This window comes from Camarhynchus parvulus, chromosome 12, assembly GCF_901933205.1.
Source record: "Camarhynchus parvulus chromosome 12, STF_HiC, whole genome shotgun sequence".
Classification (NCBI taxonomy): domain Eukaryota; kingdom Metazoa; phylum Chordata; class Aves; order Passeriformes; family Thraupidae; genus Camarhynchus; species Camarhynchus parvulus.
Window position 1 is genome coordinate 4,797,594 of NC_044582.1, and position 15,770 is coordinate 4,813,363.

General features: G+C 40.1%; 1 protein-coding gene across 1 annotated transcript; it reads left to right on the top strand.

The window, feature by feature from the left end:
• Nucleotides 1-425: 425 nt before the first annotated feature.
• RFT1 (RFT1 homolog) lies at nt 426-13,151 on the top strand. Its single transcript, XM_030957011.1, has 13 exons — nt 426-534; nt 638-723; nt 1,219-1,335; nt 2,854-3,043; nt 3,603-3,704; nt 4,460-4,594; nt 5,524-5,602; nt 5,849-5,899; nt 6,502-6,632; nt 7,481-7,625; nt 7,951-8,056; nt 9,077-9,326; nt 10,178-13,151. Exons 1-13 carry the CDS (start codon nt 472-474, stop codon nt 10,340-10,342), a joined length of 1,620 nt encoding a protein of 539 aa, XP_030812871.1. The 5' UTR covers nt 426-471; the 3' UTR covers nt 10,343-13,151.
• The last annotated feature ends 2,619 nt before the right edge of the window (nt 13,152-15,770 follow it).

Sequence of the window (15,770 nt, forward strand, 5' to 3'; positions counted from 1 at the left end):
AACAGTGCTTGTTGAATGTTACCCCATCTCCTCCCGTGAGCCAGGCTGCAATTCTGGGCTGCCTTTGGAGGAACCGGGGCTGTGGCGCTGCGCCTCAGGTTAGGCGGGCTGAAGTTCTTGGCCATTCGCCCTTAATCACTTAGGGGACGCCACCCTCCGTGCCGTGTCCCCTCAGTGTCCCGCCCTGTCGCTTGGTGTCCCCTCAGGGCTGGGCTGGAGTGGTGCCGCCGTGTCCCCTCAGTGCAGGGCGGTGTCGCCGTGTCCCCTCAGGGCTGGGCCGGGGCGGCGCCAGCGTGATCCCTCAGGGGCGGGCCGGGCGGTACCGCTGTGTCCCCCCCAGGGCCGGGCCGGGCGGTACCGCTGTGTCCCCCCAGGGCCGGGCCGGGCCGGGCCGGGCCGGGCGGTACCGCCCCGCTGACGGAATCCGGCGCGACGGCGGCCGCGCCACTTCCTGGCGGCGGGAGCGGGGCGATGGCGGCGCAGGACGTGCTGGGTCAGACCGCCCGGCTGGCCTCGTCCAGCGCCCTGCTGCAGGTGCGGGGCCGCCCCTCACTCCTTCCTCCTCATCCTCCTCCTCCTCTTGCTGCTGCTGCTCGGCGGGGCACCGCAGGTGCTTCCAGTGCGGCTTCTTTCACAGGTGCTGTTCCGGGTGGTCACCTTCGGGCTGAACGCCTTCACCCTCCGCTACCTGTCCCGGGAGCTCATCGGCGTGGTCAATGTCAGGTGAGGGAGCTCAGAGGCACCCGGCAGGGCTGTGGGGCAGAGCTTGTGCTGGTCTGTGCCCTGTCACTGGCGGTGCTCTCATTAATGCTGTGCGCTCTGCTCTTGGCCGTGTCACAGTGTTTGGTCATTTCATGCCTCCCCAGGTCTATTTTGGCCTGAAACACCGGTGGCACTGGCCTGGTTTTTGTGTTTAAACCATCAGTTTGCTGAGGACAAACTAGATACAATGTGCTTTTTCTATAGGATATACTTTGTATCTTCACATTGGGTCTGCAGCATGTATTCTTGCTATTTGAACTGTCCCACAAAATTACTTTCTTTCTGGTTTTAGGAAATGGTGATAATTTTAGCTCATATAACCATGTTTGCACACCTGTAGGAATTTGTGTGTAAAAACTGTGATACTACCACATGAAGGATTTACAATTAATAGAAAAGAAATAATTTTCTCTCTTTTTTTTTTTTTTTTTTTTTTGTTCTTTTCACCCCCTTTAGGCTGACTCTGCTGTACTCAACAGTTGTCTTCCTCGCCAGGGAGGCGTTTCGCAGAGCTTGTTTGAGTGGGAGTGCCAAGAGAAACTGGACAAAAACAATTAATCTCTTGTGGCTGACGTAAGATACCTTTAAAAGTTCACTTCCTTAGAATGTCTCATTTTTGTCTGGGAGCTCACAGAATGAGAGGAAGTGTTCATTTACTGAGGTAATTATTTCAGAAGCCTCAGTTATGTTTCTGATTTAGGACTGTTGTAGGAAGCTGCTCAAGTCTGGTGCTTTAGCATTTTTGGACTTGGATTTCTTGTTGGAGCACATGAGGAAGTTCACTGCCAAAAGTGCCATTTCTTCTGTTGCTTGAGTTTCATTTGGGCCAGAGCTGTTGAAGGAAAACCCTCTTGCACAAATATGTAGCCCTTTGTTTTTTCTTCCTCTTCCTGTTCAGTTTTGTGATTTTAGTACCCGATGTGAACCTGAACATAAATGTTTGGGTAGGAGAGATGCAAAAAGGTGGAAGAAAGAGTTGGAATTAAACAACAAGGAGGAAGTAGGGTTGACTCAGCTGTGCTGCTGTTTGTAGCAGAGCAGCTTAAAGTCCACAGGGCACTGCAACAAGCAGTCACACACTGTAGTGTGATTAGGATAAAGTGGATTTTATGGCTTGTTTCTCCCTCCTGGTTCCTGATTCTCTCTGCTCTCTCCCTCTGTCAGCTCTAGCTGCTGTTTAGCCCCAACTGGGCTGGGCTGGGAAGTAAATTTACCTGCCTGATGTGGCTGAAAACTCCCCCTGCATGATAAAATAGTATTCTCCCATTGGGGCACCTGACTTTCCCTGCAACTGCCCAGCTGTTAACTGGATCTGGCCCAGGAATGGGGGGGTTATGTGTGGTCATCTGCATCCAGGTGTAAAGCAGAGGGATTGTCCCTGTCAGGGAGAGGTCTAATACTAATATTTAAAATGTGTTGTTTCTGTTCTCTAAGCTGTACTGTAGTCAACTTTCTGCTGTGTGGTGGCCTTTCAAGTGAGCATTAAATGACAGAGGTGACATTGACTGTGTGCATCTTTTTTGTTTTAAACTTTACTTTGCAGAGTAGCATAACTTCAAATGAAAGTTACCTTCAGTGAAGCACCTGAAATATGTCTTAGGAGCTTGATGTCAAATATCTTAGAGGTCTGATAGTGTGAGGGTCAAAAAGATCTTGCTCCAATGATATAGAACGTGATGGACTCTGCTAGAAGCTTTGTGTTTCTGAGGCAGTGTCAGCAGAACAGGTTATGTAGGCTGATGTGGGATCAGAATTGTTTGGTCCTAAGGTGCACAAATGTGGATATTTGACCTTATGGCTCTGGAGTAGAAAATGCACAACTGAGAAAAATGTTTTTTGTGTCTTGCAGAGTGCCTTAAAGGTGTTCATTTCAAAGGAAAATATTCATTCTTGGTATAGTAACAACAGGAATTAATTCCTCAGGGCCTTTTTTGTATAATCATTGTGGCCATATGTGATATTGTGATCTAATTTTCTTTTTTTTCCCCCTTGTTTTGTTTTTGTGCTTTGTTTGTTTTTCTTCTTCTTTTTTTTTTTTTGTTTCTGCTGAAGTTACATTTCCATTAATTAGTTTTTGTGTTAACTTTTTAGAGTCCCTCTTGGTGTCTTTTGGTCTCTTATCTTGGGCTTAGTCTGGCTACACTTGCTTGAAGTACCCGACCCTTCTGTGGTTCCTCACTATCAGGCTGGTGTAGTGGCATTTGGTCTTTCTGCCATTATTGAACTCCTGGGAGAGCCATTCTGGGTTTTAGCACAAGCTCATTTGTTTGTGAGACTTAAGGTTAGTAAAGTCCGTGGGGTGTGTGCATGTGGGGGGAATCTTTGTGGAAAAGAACAGATTACTGACTTAAATCTTTGTATTTTCAAGCTTACAAAACCCCCTGTGTGTACTGTTTAGCACTGCATGGCCTGGTTTGTAACATACCCAGCAATTTGTGCCCATTAAAGCAAGCAAGTTGATTTATTTAAACATTATTACCTTCAAGATCCTTAAATCCTGAAACATAGGTTTTGATTGGAGGGAGAGACACACTGCTTCCACAGTTCTACATGAAATATTGAGACTATGATAGTCTCAAGCAAAATTTTCTCCCTTATGTCCCATACAAAGGACTGGGAAAATACAGTGGAGGAACTGTGAAATGCTAGAATAAAAAACTTACAGAGCAATGACAATCTAAGCTGGCCAGCTCAGCAGAAAGGAACTGTGATAAAGTCACACGACTTTGAACACCTTACATTCCTACATCAATTCTGTGTGTTAAACATACATATTTTAAGCTTGTGTATGTGGTTAGGTTGCCATAAAATAACCCTTCTCTGTTTTGTGTTTCTTAAAGGTAATTGCTGAAAGCCTTTCAGTAGTGTCAAAATGCATTTTGACAGTTACTTTAGTAATCCTTTATCCTCAATGGGGCCTTTACATTTTTTCCTTGGCTCAGGTAAGTTCCCTTTGTTCTCTCTCAGCTGAATTTTAATTTTCCTTTGACATTTAGCCTGCTGAAGAACTTTGGGGAGCTGACAGAAAAAGCTCCTGGGAGGTTTAAGATTTAGAATTTATATTTGGTATTTTCCTGATACTCATTATTGACTTGGTGCTTTGACATTGAGTTAAAGGGAGGTAGAAGGAAGCACTTTCCATCTGTGGAGGCACATCTTGCAAATAGGGTTATGTTATTCTAATCACACAGAACTTTTATCAGCCTGTACCACCATCCTTCATTACCTTATCAGAAAGTGCTAATCAAGTGCAGTTAATTCAGGTTAAAACTTTTTCTTGATGACAATGAAGGAGGGATAATTTTTTTCCTTCAGTTTTTGCCCTGGCTGTTGTAGATCAGTTATAATTGATGGAAATTGGAAATGTTCTATGAAATAAGAGATGTAGGCAGTAGCTCCTCTGTCAGCTTGATTTTTTGATTGAGTAATTGCTTTATAATTGGACCTTCAACGTTCTATAAATGCTGAATAAAACATGAAAATTAGCAAAGATCTATGATAACCTGCAGGTTAAAAAAAGATAAAAAGATCAACACCATTCTTAAGAACTGTTCAAATCCTTACCTAGTTTAATATTTGGTAGCATAAAAACTCCTTACATTTTCTTCTCACTGTATTTTCACCTAGTATAATATTCTGCATTTCTAAGTTAATTTTTTTTTCGCTGTTTTTCTTCTCTCCTTCCTGATCTTCCCAGCTTTTATACGTCAGTGTTTTGGTAATGTGCTATGTAATTTATTTTGTGATGTTTCTGGGATCTCCTGAAGCCACAAAGAAGTCATTTCCAGTTGCTAGAATAAAAGCTCTATTACCTAGCTTCGTGGAAGATGAGGTAAGTTGTGCAATTGATTTCTTGATTTTCTTCTTAAAATCTCACATGAGGGCACTTTGAATGTTGCTTTTAGACTGGGGAGTTAATTGAGTGGTTTTGGGGTTATTTCTGCACTATAGAAGATATGATAGATTAAGTAAAAAATATTGCACAGAAATTGTGTTTGAAGTTTATATTAGTAAAATTCTTGTCAGAAAAAAATCATTAAACTTGAACTCTTTGTGGTTATGGGTTTGTTGTTGCTGACATGATTTGTGCAAAATATTAGTAGACATTAACTGGAGGTAGACCATGTGCACTGTGCAGGGAAATGATCACTGGATCATCACTATCACTGGATCTGAGGCAGAAAACAAACCAGAACCATATAACAGTGGATTTTTTTGGTACTTTGATCTCTGCACAAAATAACCATGATGTTCCACAGCATCCTAGAGACACTCAAATATCTCTCAAACAAAAATGAAGCAAAGAAAGAAATGAAAAGACTCATTGAGGAAGACAACATTCTGGATAAGATTTATAGATTGGAAATGTAAAGGTGGTTCTTGGTTGCAAGTCTTATAAGGACAGTTTGAAGAGCAGTAAACAATTCATATCTGCAGTGAGGGTGGAAGTTGTATTGTCACATAAACACCCTGGGTGTTTTTTTCCTAACTCTAAACTTGATTGGTATTTTCTGTAGAATGCTCTTATGGGTACTTTGTCTGCAGCAGCAGCACTTTTCAACAAAGGAATCAGTTTTTGCCAGATCAGTGATGTTGGTGCTTGAATTCAGCAATACTTTACATTAGTGGTTAATAACTGTGGCATTGTGGGTTTCCTCACCACTGCAGTTAGAGCTGCCCTGCAATGTTGCAGCGCCTTGCTGTTTTCTATTTCTGCTAATGTCAATCACCTTTGTTACATTTCAGTTTTCTTTTTTGCAGACCTTTGTGAACTGGAAGGAAGCACGCTTGACTTGGAGTTTCTTCAAACAATCCTTCTTGAAACAGATTTTGACAGAGGGTGAGGCTTGACAGAGAAGTGTGAGGGAAGAGGGCTCATGAAAACTCTTTGCAAAATTGACTTAAAGTTTCAGAAAGCTTGGGTGGGGGGAGATGAGGCACATGATTGCCAACCTGAATGGTTCTCAGAACTAGGTGCTGTCCTATTTGACTTTGTCTCTTGAATACTTAATACTGGAAGTGCCTGAGCAAGTTATTGGGAAAGATTTAGGGGCTTGTTCTGAAGTTCTTTATTTTGAATTTACAGGTGAACGATATGTGATGACTTTTTTGAATGTGTTAAATTTTGGAGATCAGGGTAAGTGTGATGGTGTTGTGGAATGGTGACAGAGTTTTCTTAGTCACTGCTCTTCATGTGGTTCTGAAAATGACTTAAAGTGTTTGAAGATAGCTTGAAAATCTGAGAATGTTTCAAAGCCTTTGAGCTGCATTTCAGAGAATAATTAATACAAACTTGAATTTAAGATAATAGAATTATAGAATAGCCTGGGTTGGAAACAACCTTCAAGATTATCTAGTTCCAGCCCTCCTGCCATGGATGTTCACTAGATGTTTATCTTTCTCTTCTCCTGTATCAGTAAATTCTTACATTCCTGTTCTTAATCAGTGAACTTTATCAGGGTCCTCTAAATTCCTCTATAGCAAGAATCTGAAGTGTGGTTTGGTGCTGTTCTAGATTCACTTCTGTCTAGTTTGTGCTTTTGTCTTGGCCATGAGGAAACCTTGCAATTTTAAGCTGTAGTTGCTTGACTGTCAGAGTTTTTAGAGAATACTGTTTCCATGTTGCACAAAATACCACTTGTTTTCTCTTTTTTTGGAGATGTTAAATTATAATTCATGTTATTATTACAGACTTGGAATTAAAATATGTCTAAAACCCTGAGATTTTTTTTTTCTAAGGTGTCTATGATATTGTGAATAACCTTGGTTCACTGGTGGCCAGGTTTATCTTTTCGCCTATTGAGGAAAGCTTTTACGTATTTTTTGCTAAAGTGTTGGAAAGAGGGAAGACTGTAAAGGATCAGAAGCAGGTAGGTTTATTTGGATTATTTACATGTCAAATGCTTGATTTTTGTTACAGATAAACTGCATCACAGAAGTATGGCGGACAGAAATGTGTGTTTAAATTTGAGTGTTGATGCTGTTAAAATTGAAAAGTGGAGAATAAAAATGTTGAGTCAGACTGGACCAAAAAGAAAAGTGAATAGGTTAAAAGCTAATGAAATAGAAATGAAAGTATGCAGTAGTATAGTGCTGCCTTGCATCAATGAAGTTAACCTCAGCTGCTCCAAACAGTGTGATGGAAAGCCTACTCTACTGTGTATTTCCAAATATAGCAAGCCATTATTTAAATCATGAAATCTATTAAATAAATGCTATCTGGAAGTACTTTATTTACTTAAACATATCAATAGCTGTTAAATAATGTTTCTGAAGAGTGCAGCTTTGGGAAGAAAAGAATTGGATTTTTCTTGTGTGTTTGAGTTATATGAGGGGGATTAATGAGTAAGAGCTTTGTTCCACAGAGTAATATTCTTGATCACTCATGAAGGTCAGCCTGTAGCAGTCCTGCTAATTGCACATCAGCACACAATTAAATCCTGTGCTTCAGGTCTGTAGTGGGCTAAGGGAGGTGTCTGTGTGTATATTTGGTATAAAACCTACCTGGTGTGTAGAACTGAAAAAATAGTGGCATAATAAATCTCTAAAAAGCATTACCAAGTTAAGAACATGTATGTGGATAATTCAATAACAAAGGATAAGTTTCACACCTTTTACACCATGCAAACTGATTTGTTTCTCTTAAGGAGCATTTCTGCACAAGAGTGGCTATTATTACATTGATTTTGGTTCATGTGATTTGCTATGTTTTTTTCAGGATGATGTTGCTATGGCTGCAAATGTATTGGAATTGCTGCTGAAACTTGTGCTCCTGATTGGCCTCACCATCACCGTTTTTGGTTATGCCTATTCTCAGCTGGCTCTGGATATTTATGGAGGCTCAATGCTCAGTTCTGGAACAGGTAAAAATTTATAGACCTGGCAAAAAAACACCACTCTTTAGAAAAAGAGCCCTACAGCTATTATGAATCTTTTCTAAATCAGCAGTTTAGGTTTTTTCCTGTGAAATTGCTATTGCAATCTGTGATTTAGCTCATCAGAATCCTTTGCCTTGCTTATTTGTGTTCTTGTCAAGATATCTAGACAGGAAACTTGTTCAAATGAACTTAAGTTTCCATTATTAGTATTAACTTGACAAATTCTATCTCTTAGTATCACTGCCTTGAAAAACAAAGTGGTTTGATAAAGGAAATCATTAACTATTTATCTTATTAATGTGTTTTTTAGGTCCAAATCTCCTGCGGTGTTACTCGTTGTATGTGCTGTTTCTTGCTGTCAATGGAGTAACAGAATGTTTTACATCTGCCTTAATGTGCAAAGAAGAAGTGGACAGGTAGGAAACAGTGTCTCCAAAATGTTCCTGTGAATTTATTTGTGCTGACCTTAAAAAGGAACTGGTGCTCTTGCACAAAATACTATCCTGCCCCACAGAAAAGCAACTTCTTGCTAGGCTGTGTTCATTTAGATTTAGACGTAGAAGATTTAGCAAAGTTGAAAAATTTGGGTAAAAAAGGTCAGAAACTGAGAAATAAAGATTGTTAATTTAGCTTTAGGCACACCACTAACTGGTAAAGTAATTTAAATGTGTGTTTTCTGCACAGATGAACTTGAAGTTACACTTTTTAAGACAATCTCTTGACTCATTGAAAGGATAAGTTTCAGACAATCTCTTGACTCATTGAAAGCTTGCAACTATTAACATTTTTCATATACAGGTAGTGGACATACACTTAGGAATGATCCAAGCTGTGGGTGTGAATCCAGTGGTTTACTACTTTGTAGGAGGTTGGACAAGGTGACCTCCTGTGCGTCCTTCCAGCCTGGATTATTTCCTGGTTCTGTGTTTAGGCTGTCCCTGATGTGACCCTTTCAAATTAATTTATTTTCCACAATCAAAGTGGGAGCTTTTTTGACTTAGCAAGGGCTGCTTTCACCACCCCTTTAAAATGTGCACTCTTTTTCCAAGTGACTGTTTATAACATAAATGAAATAAAGTGTCAATTTGTTCTTGAGCATTCATTTTCTTTAATATATTCCTAACTGAAAATAGCAAAAAATGCACAAATTTTTACATTGCTAATAATTGTTATTAAATTTGATTTTCTGCAATGAGAGCACAACTGATTAGTGTAATAGAATTTTGTTTACATAATGTAGTTCTTGGTTTATTTTGGTTGATGTATTTTCTATTCTTTCAAATGATTTTTTTTATCCTCTCATTTCTCAAATGTATTTTCACTAGAAGATGGTAAGAGAAATTCTGTTACTGATGTTAGAAAATAAAAGATCATTAGTAAATGAATGCTGGGACTGCATGCATTGTCGAATTATTTCTTCTTTTTTTTTTCCCTAGGTACAATTTTGTTATGCTGGCCTTGTCTTTCATATTTCTGTGCATCTCTTATTTCCTGACCCACTGGTATGGCAGTGTGGGCTTTATCCTTGCCAACTGCTTCAACATGGGCATCAGAATAGCTCACAGCACCCACTACATCCATCACTACTTCAGAGAAAGCACCCACAGACCCCTCACAGGCCTGCTGCCCTCCCCAGCTCTGCTGCTGGTTTACACCCTCAGTGCTGTGGTCACTGCTTTCTCAGAGGTGAGCTTCTTCCTTTCTCTCTGCTCTCACTCACCATGCTGCTGTCAGGTGGCTTTTGTGCCCACAAAATGGGGCATGCCATCAGGAAAACAGGCTTTTGAGGGTAGGCTGGGAGATTTGCATTACAGAAAGGCAGGTTAAGAGATTTTTTGTATGAATGTTTTCTGCTGCCTGTACAAGATGGATCTGACAAATAAAATAAAATTCAACACATTTCTGCTGTGTGTAGTTAACCCGTGTTCTTATTAATTATGGACATTTTGAAGAAATTGGCATTAAAAATTCTGTAATAAAAACAAGTAATAACTGAAACTAGAAGAAAACCAAATATTGCTAAGAGCACATTTAACACGTTTATTCAGTACAAGGTGGTAATTGTGCAGGCTGATTATTAAGGGGATTGGAGCTTTTCAATGTACAAAAATTTGACAGCTTGAAAATCCATTATGTCTGAGAAAGGAGAATTTTATATTTTGGAGTGGGAGATTTCCAGCTTTATTAGAAAATAGCCTGATATGTTGCTGTACAGTAGCAGACTTGCCTGATAGCACCAGCAGAGTTTTATATCATCTCAGTTAACACATTTTTGCTTACCAGATAACAGCAGCTTCCTCATTTACCAGATATCTACTGAATGGTTCTTTTTTGCTGAACTTAAGAACTTAAGAAAGCAAATGTTGTGACTCCTGAAGATGATTTATTGTAGGGTCAGTGCACATGCACAACCGTGCTTGGCTTGATGGTGACGTTGGCATGTTGGACAGAGGTGTTGGACCTTACTTCTTGTTGTGACAGTAAATGCACTTTGTGCTGACTGGTTTTCCTGCAATGCCTTGTTTTCTTTGTTGTAGATGTTGTTCTGCTGTGACAAGGGCTGGATGGCCAGGCTGATCCACATCAGCACAGGTGCCCTGTGCCTTGCAGCAACCCTGGTTGCAATGTTCTGCGCAGAGACCAAGCTCGTCCACTTTGTCAGGAGCCAGTTCCTCTCCCGCTATCTGAAGAAAGGAACATGACCTGCTCCTGTGCAGAACAGTTCTTGTATGTGCTTGCAGTAAAGGGCTGTGGTTTTTTCCATAAGATCTGTATGGAAAAAAGGTTTCCACATGTATTTGGAAGCATTGATAAGGGAGTGGCAATGTTGACAACTGCGACATGCATATTATTTTGTCTTCTGAACTGGTCAGTACAGCAAAAGAGAGGTGAATCATTTTCTCTTTATGCATTATTCTTGTCTAAGCTTTTCTTCAAACAGCCTCTGAAGATCTCAGCTGACCCCTGACATAACCTGGTTGATAGACTGCGTGTGGAGAGCTCCCCTTCCTGCCACTGGGCGGTGTGGGAAGGCCTGACGTGGTTTAGAAGGCTCTTATTTGGCATGGGTGCTGCTTAACTGGGGAGAAGATGTTCAGGGGAAAAAAACCCAAACCAACCACAACAATGAATGCCATAAAACAACACCAGTGTGAGTGTTGTGGAGCAGAACACAGTGTGGTGCAGGGGGATTGAGCTCTCACTGTTTGAAGTGCAAAGTGGGGAACAGAAGATCCTGACGTTTACAAGTAAATTAATGGAATACACAGCGTGTGTCCCTGCTGGCTCTGTGAGATTATTTCATTCAGCAGCTCCTTCATGTCTGAGGGCATTGATTAACTTGTCAGAAATACCCTGAAGCCTTAGCTGGAGGAGGTTTTGGGCATTGTCTGCAGAAGGTGTTGAGTACAATCACTGATGGTGCAGTTCATAAGGTTACTCATAAAACTTCTTACTTTCATTCCATTGTTTTTTGGGCTTGTATGAGATTTTAAATGCCACCATGATCAAACTTGTCTCAATAAAAATTATTTTGTCTGTACAGCTGAATGTTAAATATGTTTAATAAGATTTTTTACTAGGAATTATGCATATTGAAAATGTCTTCATTAGATAGTAAATACTTCCTTTTGTTCCAATGTTTTCATCATATCTCATTTCTTTACTTGTTCAATCTCAACCTCTGGATTGTTTGGTTTTTTTTGAATTGATGAAAATTTGGATGTTCATAAGTTCTAAAATTACACGTAAGGCTGCTGGTTTAGGTGTACTGATGGCATATTGTATTGCTGGTCTAAGATGTGAACTGGGCAGTTTCAAAATGTACAAGTGGCAGGTTTATAACCATCAGTGTTCCCTTTGCAGTTTTTGGATGGACCAAAAAATGTCAAGGTATTAAAAATGTGTGCTCAGACATGTGCAGTTGAAAGCTTTTAGTTTAATTATGTAGCAGCTCTGCAGATCCTCAGACTGCTTAAAAAAATCTCACTGCAATGACATTGTGGAGTTCATTCTGGCGACCTCAGTGCCCAGGCTGAAATGCTTTCTAGTGTCTGCTCGTAGTTAGAAATATTTTCTAAACTCTGGTAATTGCCATTTGGAAAACATTGCCAAAGATACTTTGTATGATAATTTGGTGATTGAAAAATGATCATAGAGGAGCCAAAATGTGACAGTGAAGGGAAGGCAGTGGCCTTGCACAGCCAAGGGCATTTGTCTCCATTGCCTGGCTGGAAGGAGTAGATGCAGTCTTGCTGATTCTTCTTACACTGTTTTGAAATCTGTCAAAATGAAACAAACTCTACATTATTCTGTCCTCTTAATTGAATTCAGTAGTTCTTTGCCTTTTACATTTTTCTCTTCTGAATGGTGCTACACCTTTTTTCTCTTTTCTGTCTGGTGTGGAGTTAGTTACACAGTACAATTTCAAATATTGCAGAGGGTTGAAACTTCTTTATTATGAATGGTCAATGCTTACAACAGTTGCTTCTCCTTTACTTGTTGGTAGTAAAAAAATCAAGACAATTGAACCTATGGACTGTATTTTAAGGTCTGTCTTTTTCTGTATGCCTTTGGGATCCTGCTGTGGTAATATCTCAATCTGTACAGTGAATTTTTATAACTCCTTGGAATGAGAAATTTTGTACAGCCCTGCACCTAAAGTGCTTTGGAGGTGGAAGAACTTCTACCAAATTGAAGCCTGAAGTCATTTTGCCTTGTCTGCTCTTACAGCCCCAGCTGTACACTGATATTACTTCTGCTACTTGGAATCTCATAAGTAGGGTAACGTGAGGAGTTCTTCTTCAGTGACGTGACCTGTGTAGTCTCATAAATATTATTTAATATAAATGAATTATTTAATATAATATGAACTAATTTAAAGACGAGTTACATTTTTATACCACTTGGTGTTATTTCATATTGGAAGTATGATTTTTCTTATTTCATATTGGCAAATCTCATGTCTCAAATGTTACTTTCTATGAATCAGGAAGATATTTAAGGTGACTTAATGATTGCTCATTAGCAAATTAAGGACACATTCCTCATTTAAACATCATCTGCAGGCAGCTCAGTGATGGTTGACTGGTGTTTGTGATACTGGATGTTTTATTTTTAATGTTTTATGTGGCAGGAAACTGCAAGGAGAGACAGGAAGTAGAGACCTGTGAAACTCTGCTGGTTTCTTATTTATCAGTGGGATCCTTAATGTCAAAGTTGTTAATTGCTTATTTGCTAAAGCAGCACACTCAAACTCAGGGACAAAGTTGAGATTGAACTTGACCATGTTTCCCTTTTGTTTTAGCCCCATTTATCAGTCAAAAGCACAACTGTCTAAAGTGTCATGAAGCTGTTTTGCAGTGTCCTGAAATCTTTTAGTTTCAGCCAAAGGGGAATGAAACATTTTCTTTGGTGGAAAAGGTTATGATTTCATGCTTTGTGGTGCATTTTTTTTATTTGTAGGATGAATTATTTTCAAGGTAACACTAAATAAAGTTTATTTCCTTTATATTTTGTTTTTTTTCTTCCACTTGATGATTATTGGATTTTTATTTGTATCATTGGTACAGCTGATGCATGAATTTGGTTGGATTTTCTAGGATATTTTGTGTGTAAATTCAATTATCAGCATACACACCATTTCCTAACATACACACACAGATAAAATTTGCTGTAGTAGTTTTGTGATAAGTGGCATCATTATAGTAAATTTTTCCCTCTTTGTTTCTGTCAAATTGTTTGTATGAATTGGCATGGCCAAGTTCCTTTGTTTGCTTTTATAATGCATTGTGATAAAAACTGATTCAGTGGCCAGGAATAAATCTGATATGTAATGAATTTTTTTAGCTGAATTAGTTTGTGAAGGGCAATGCTGCAGTTGGGAGCTAATCAATTAACCAATTGTTCAACTGTTTGATTTTTCCTAGTGCTGTAAATATTTTATTTGTAAAAAAGTAGGGCGGGGGAGCCACTTTTTAGGCAAAGAAATGAGGATTTGAAGCTTTGCCTAAATGGTTAATCTACTTTAGCAGGCACAAAAGATAATAGATAAAAATTTGAATGTTGACCAGAACTGAGCACCCATAAGGGGCACTGGCTTCTTAGTCCATGTGAAGGATTGTGTGAGTGCCTTGAGGTCAGACCTATAATTCCTTAGATCTGAACAGTCCTTCTATCTAGACTTGGAAATTCTTTTTGTGGACTTCATATTGCTGTCTGAACATCATACTTTTCTACCTTTTTTTGTTGGTGGTTTGATTACCTGATTTTAAAGATAATGCCAAAGAGAGGGAATCTGAGGATTTTTGAACCATATCAGTGCTTCAAGAGATGTGCTGAGCTGAATGGTTTTGTTCAGCACAAAATGCACAACTCATCTGCATTCTGAGGCTGCTGTGGAAATGGAGCTGGTTTTCAATATAAGCTGAAAATGAAGTTTGAAGCTGTGCACATGTGATGTACAGCTGTGCCCTGGAAACAGCAGGGCCTGCTCAAAACTGAGCAGCTGGGGATCTAAAGAAAACTGATAGGAAGTGCTTATCTCTGCTTCACTTTGGATTGCTTCCATGGAAAGATGTGTGTTCTCTCCAGTGTCTGATCTGAGCTGTGCTTCATGCACTGCCTTGCTGGGATCTGGGAGGAGGAGTGGCCCCTTTTCAGTGGGGTGTCTGTCACTGCACACCCTGTAGAGAGCTCTGTTTGTGGGATGGGGTGAGTGGGTGCCCCCCGTGCAGCTAAGGCAGGATTTTCTGGGAACTGTGGGGAAAGGTAAAACACCTCTGGGTTTTCCTTTGTCAGACTTCCTGGTTGGATGTAGTAAGTGAGCCTCTGGCTGAGCTCTGTGTGTTGTTTGCTGGCAAGGTTTAGTGAGTCATGGATAATGTGTTTGGCATCATTTCTCTCCAAACTTCTGTGCCATCCCACTGAACTGAGAAAGTGGCAAGGAACATAACCAAGAGGGCAGATATTTTATATCCATAGCCCACTTAATAAGACTGAAATAATTAGAACTGTGTCAAGAAGAAAAAACCCAACAGAGATTGCAGTCCTTAAAAACATATCAGGTGTATGAGTAGTTCTAATCCAGCAGGAAACAAGAATCACGTTTTGTTTTTTGTGATACACTTTAGCTCCAAAAAGGGAACAACTTAACAGGGCTTGGGAGAAGACTGCAAGGTTTAGCTCTTAACGTTCTCAAATGCAGGAATATTCCAGACTTACATCCTTGTGGCTCTGTTAGGGAGAGAGGAGTAGGAAAGGTCTGAAGGGATGTGCCTGTGTCTCAGAGAGAAACTGAGGCACAGTCATGCACTGTCTGTGAGAAAGTGCCTTGTCATAACTTAGAAATCTCTTCAACTCTTTTTTTTTGTTTGTTTTGATTGCTGTTTCATTCATATGTTGGCAAGCCATCCATAACCAGCTCCTGTATGTGGGTATGTCCCTTTTTGCTGTAAAACATCAGCCTAGCCAGACTCATTGCAAAAATCACAAGAGCCCTGCCCTGGGCTGGCTTGAGGAAGATGTTGGTCAGCTTGCTGAAGGTTGTGTTTGCCAACCCTGACAGCATGGAGTGAGGAGGGAGCAAATCAGACTCACACAGAAAAATTTAATTGTGGTTTCTTTTTTGTTCTGGATGCTTGACTTGGCAGTGCTGTTTTCCTAATGGAAGGAGTTTTTGGGAGTAATTTTATAAAACAAGTGCCATAAAGTGCACTCATATGCCTTCTCTTATCTGTGTAATGATTTTTAGCAGTCTCTCAGTGTGGGTGAGCAGATGTTATGGGATGAGGAAAGGGAAGCATGCTGAGTACAGTACATGTGCAAGGAGCAGAGTGTCCCTCTGGGGAGAGGCCTTTAGTCTGAGAGTTACTTCCCTCTCTGAATGCATTTCTGTCACTGCAGATAAAACTTTTAAGTGTGTCTCTGCTTAAGTGCTTCTCTAGGCAACCAGGAGAACGTGTTGGGAAGAATCAGAGTATGCCCATGAAGCCTTGCTGGTCAAGTAGGGTTTATTGATGCATTGAGAATGCAGGCAATAGTGTGTGATTATATTTAACTCTCAGTAATAATCCTCCCATTTGAGGTTGACTGGGTATTAACCTGTAGAGATGGTGGGTTTTTCCTGTGGTT

What these genes read in the sequence shown, in the direction of transcription:
- RFT1 (XM_030957011.1), top strand. Translation starts at nt 472, where the DNA reads ATGGCGGCGCAGGACGTGCTGGGTCAGACCGCCCGGCTGGCCTCGTCC. An exon ending in CTAGCTTCGTGGAAGATGAG is followed by an intron (nt 4,595 to 5,523) that starts GTAAGTTGTGCA and finishes TCTTTTTTGCAG; the next exon opens with ACCTTTGTGAACTGGAAGGA. An exon ending in GAAACAGATTTTGACAGAGG is followed by an intron (nt 5,603 to 5,848) that starts GTGAGGCTTGAC and finishes TTGAATTTACAG; the next exon opens with GTGAACGATATGTGATGACT.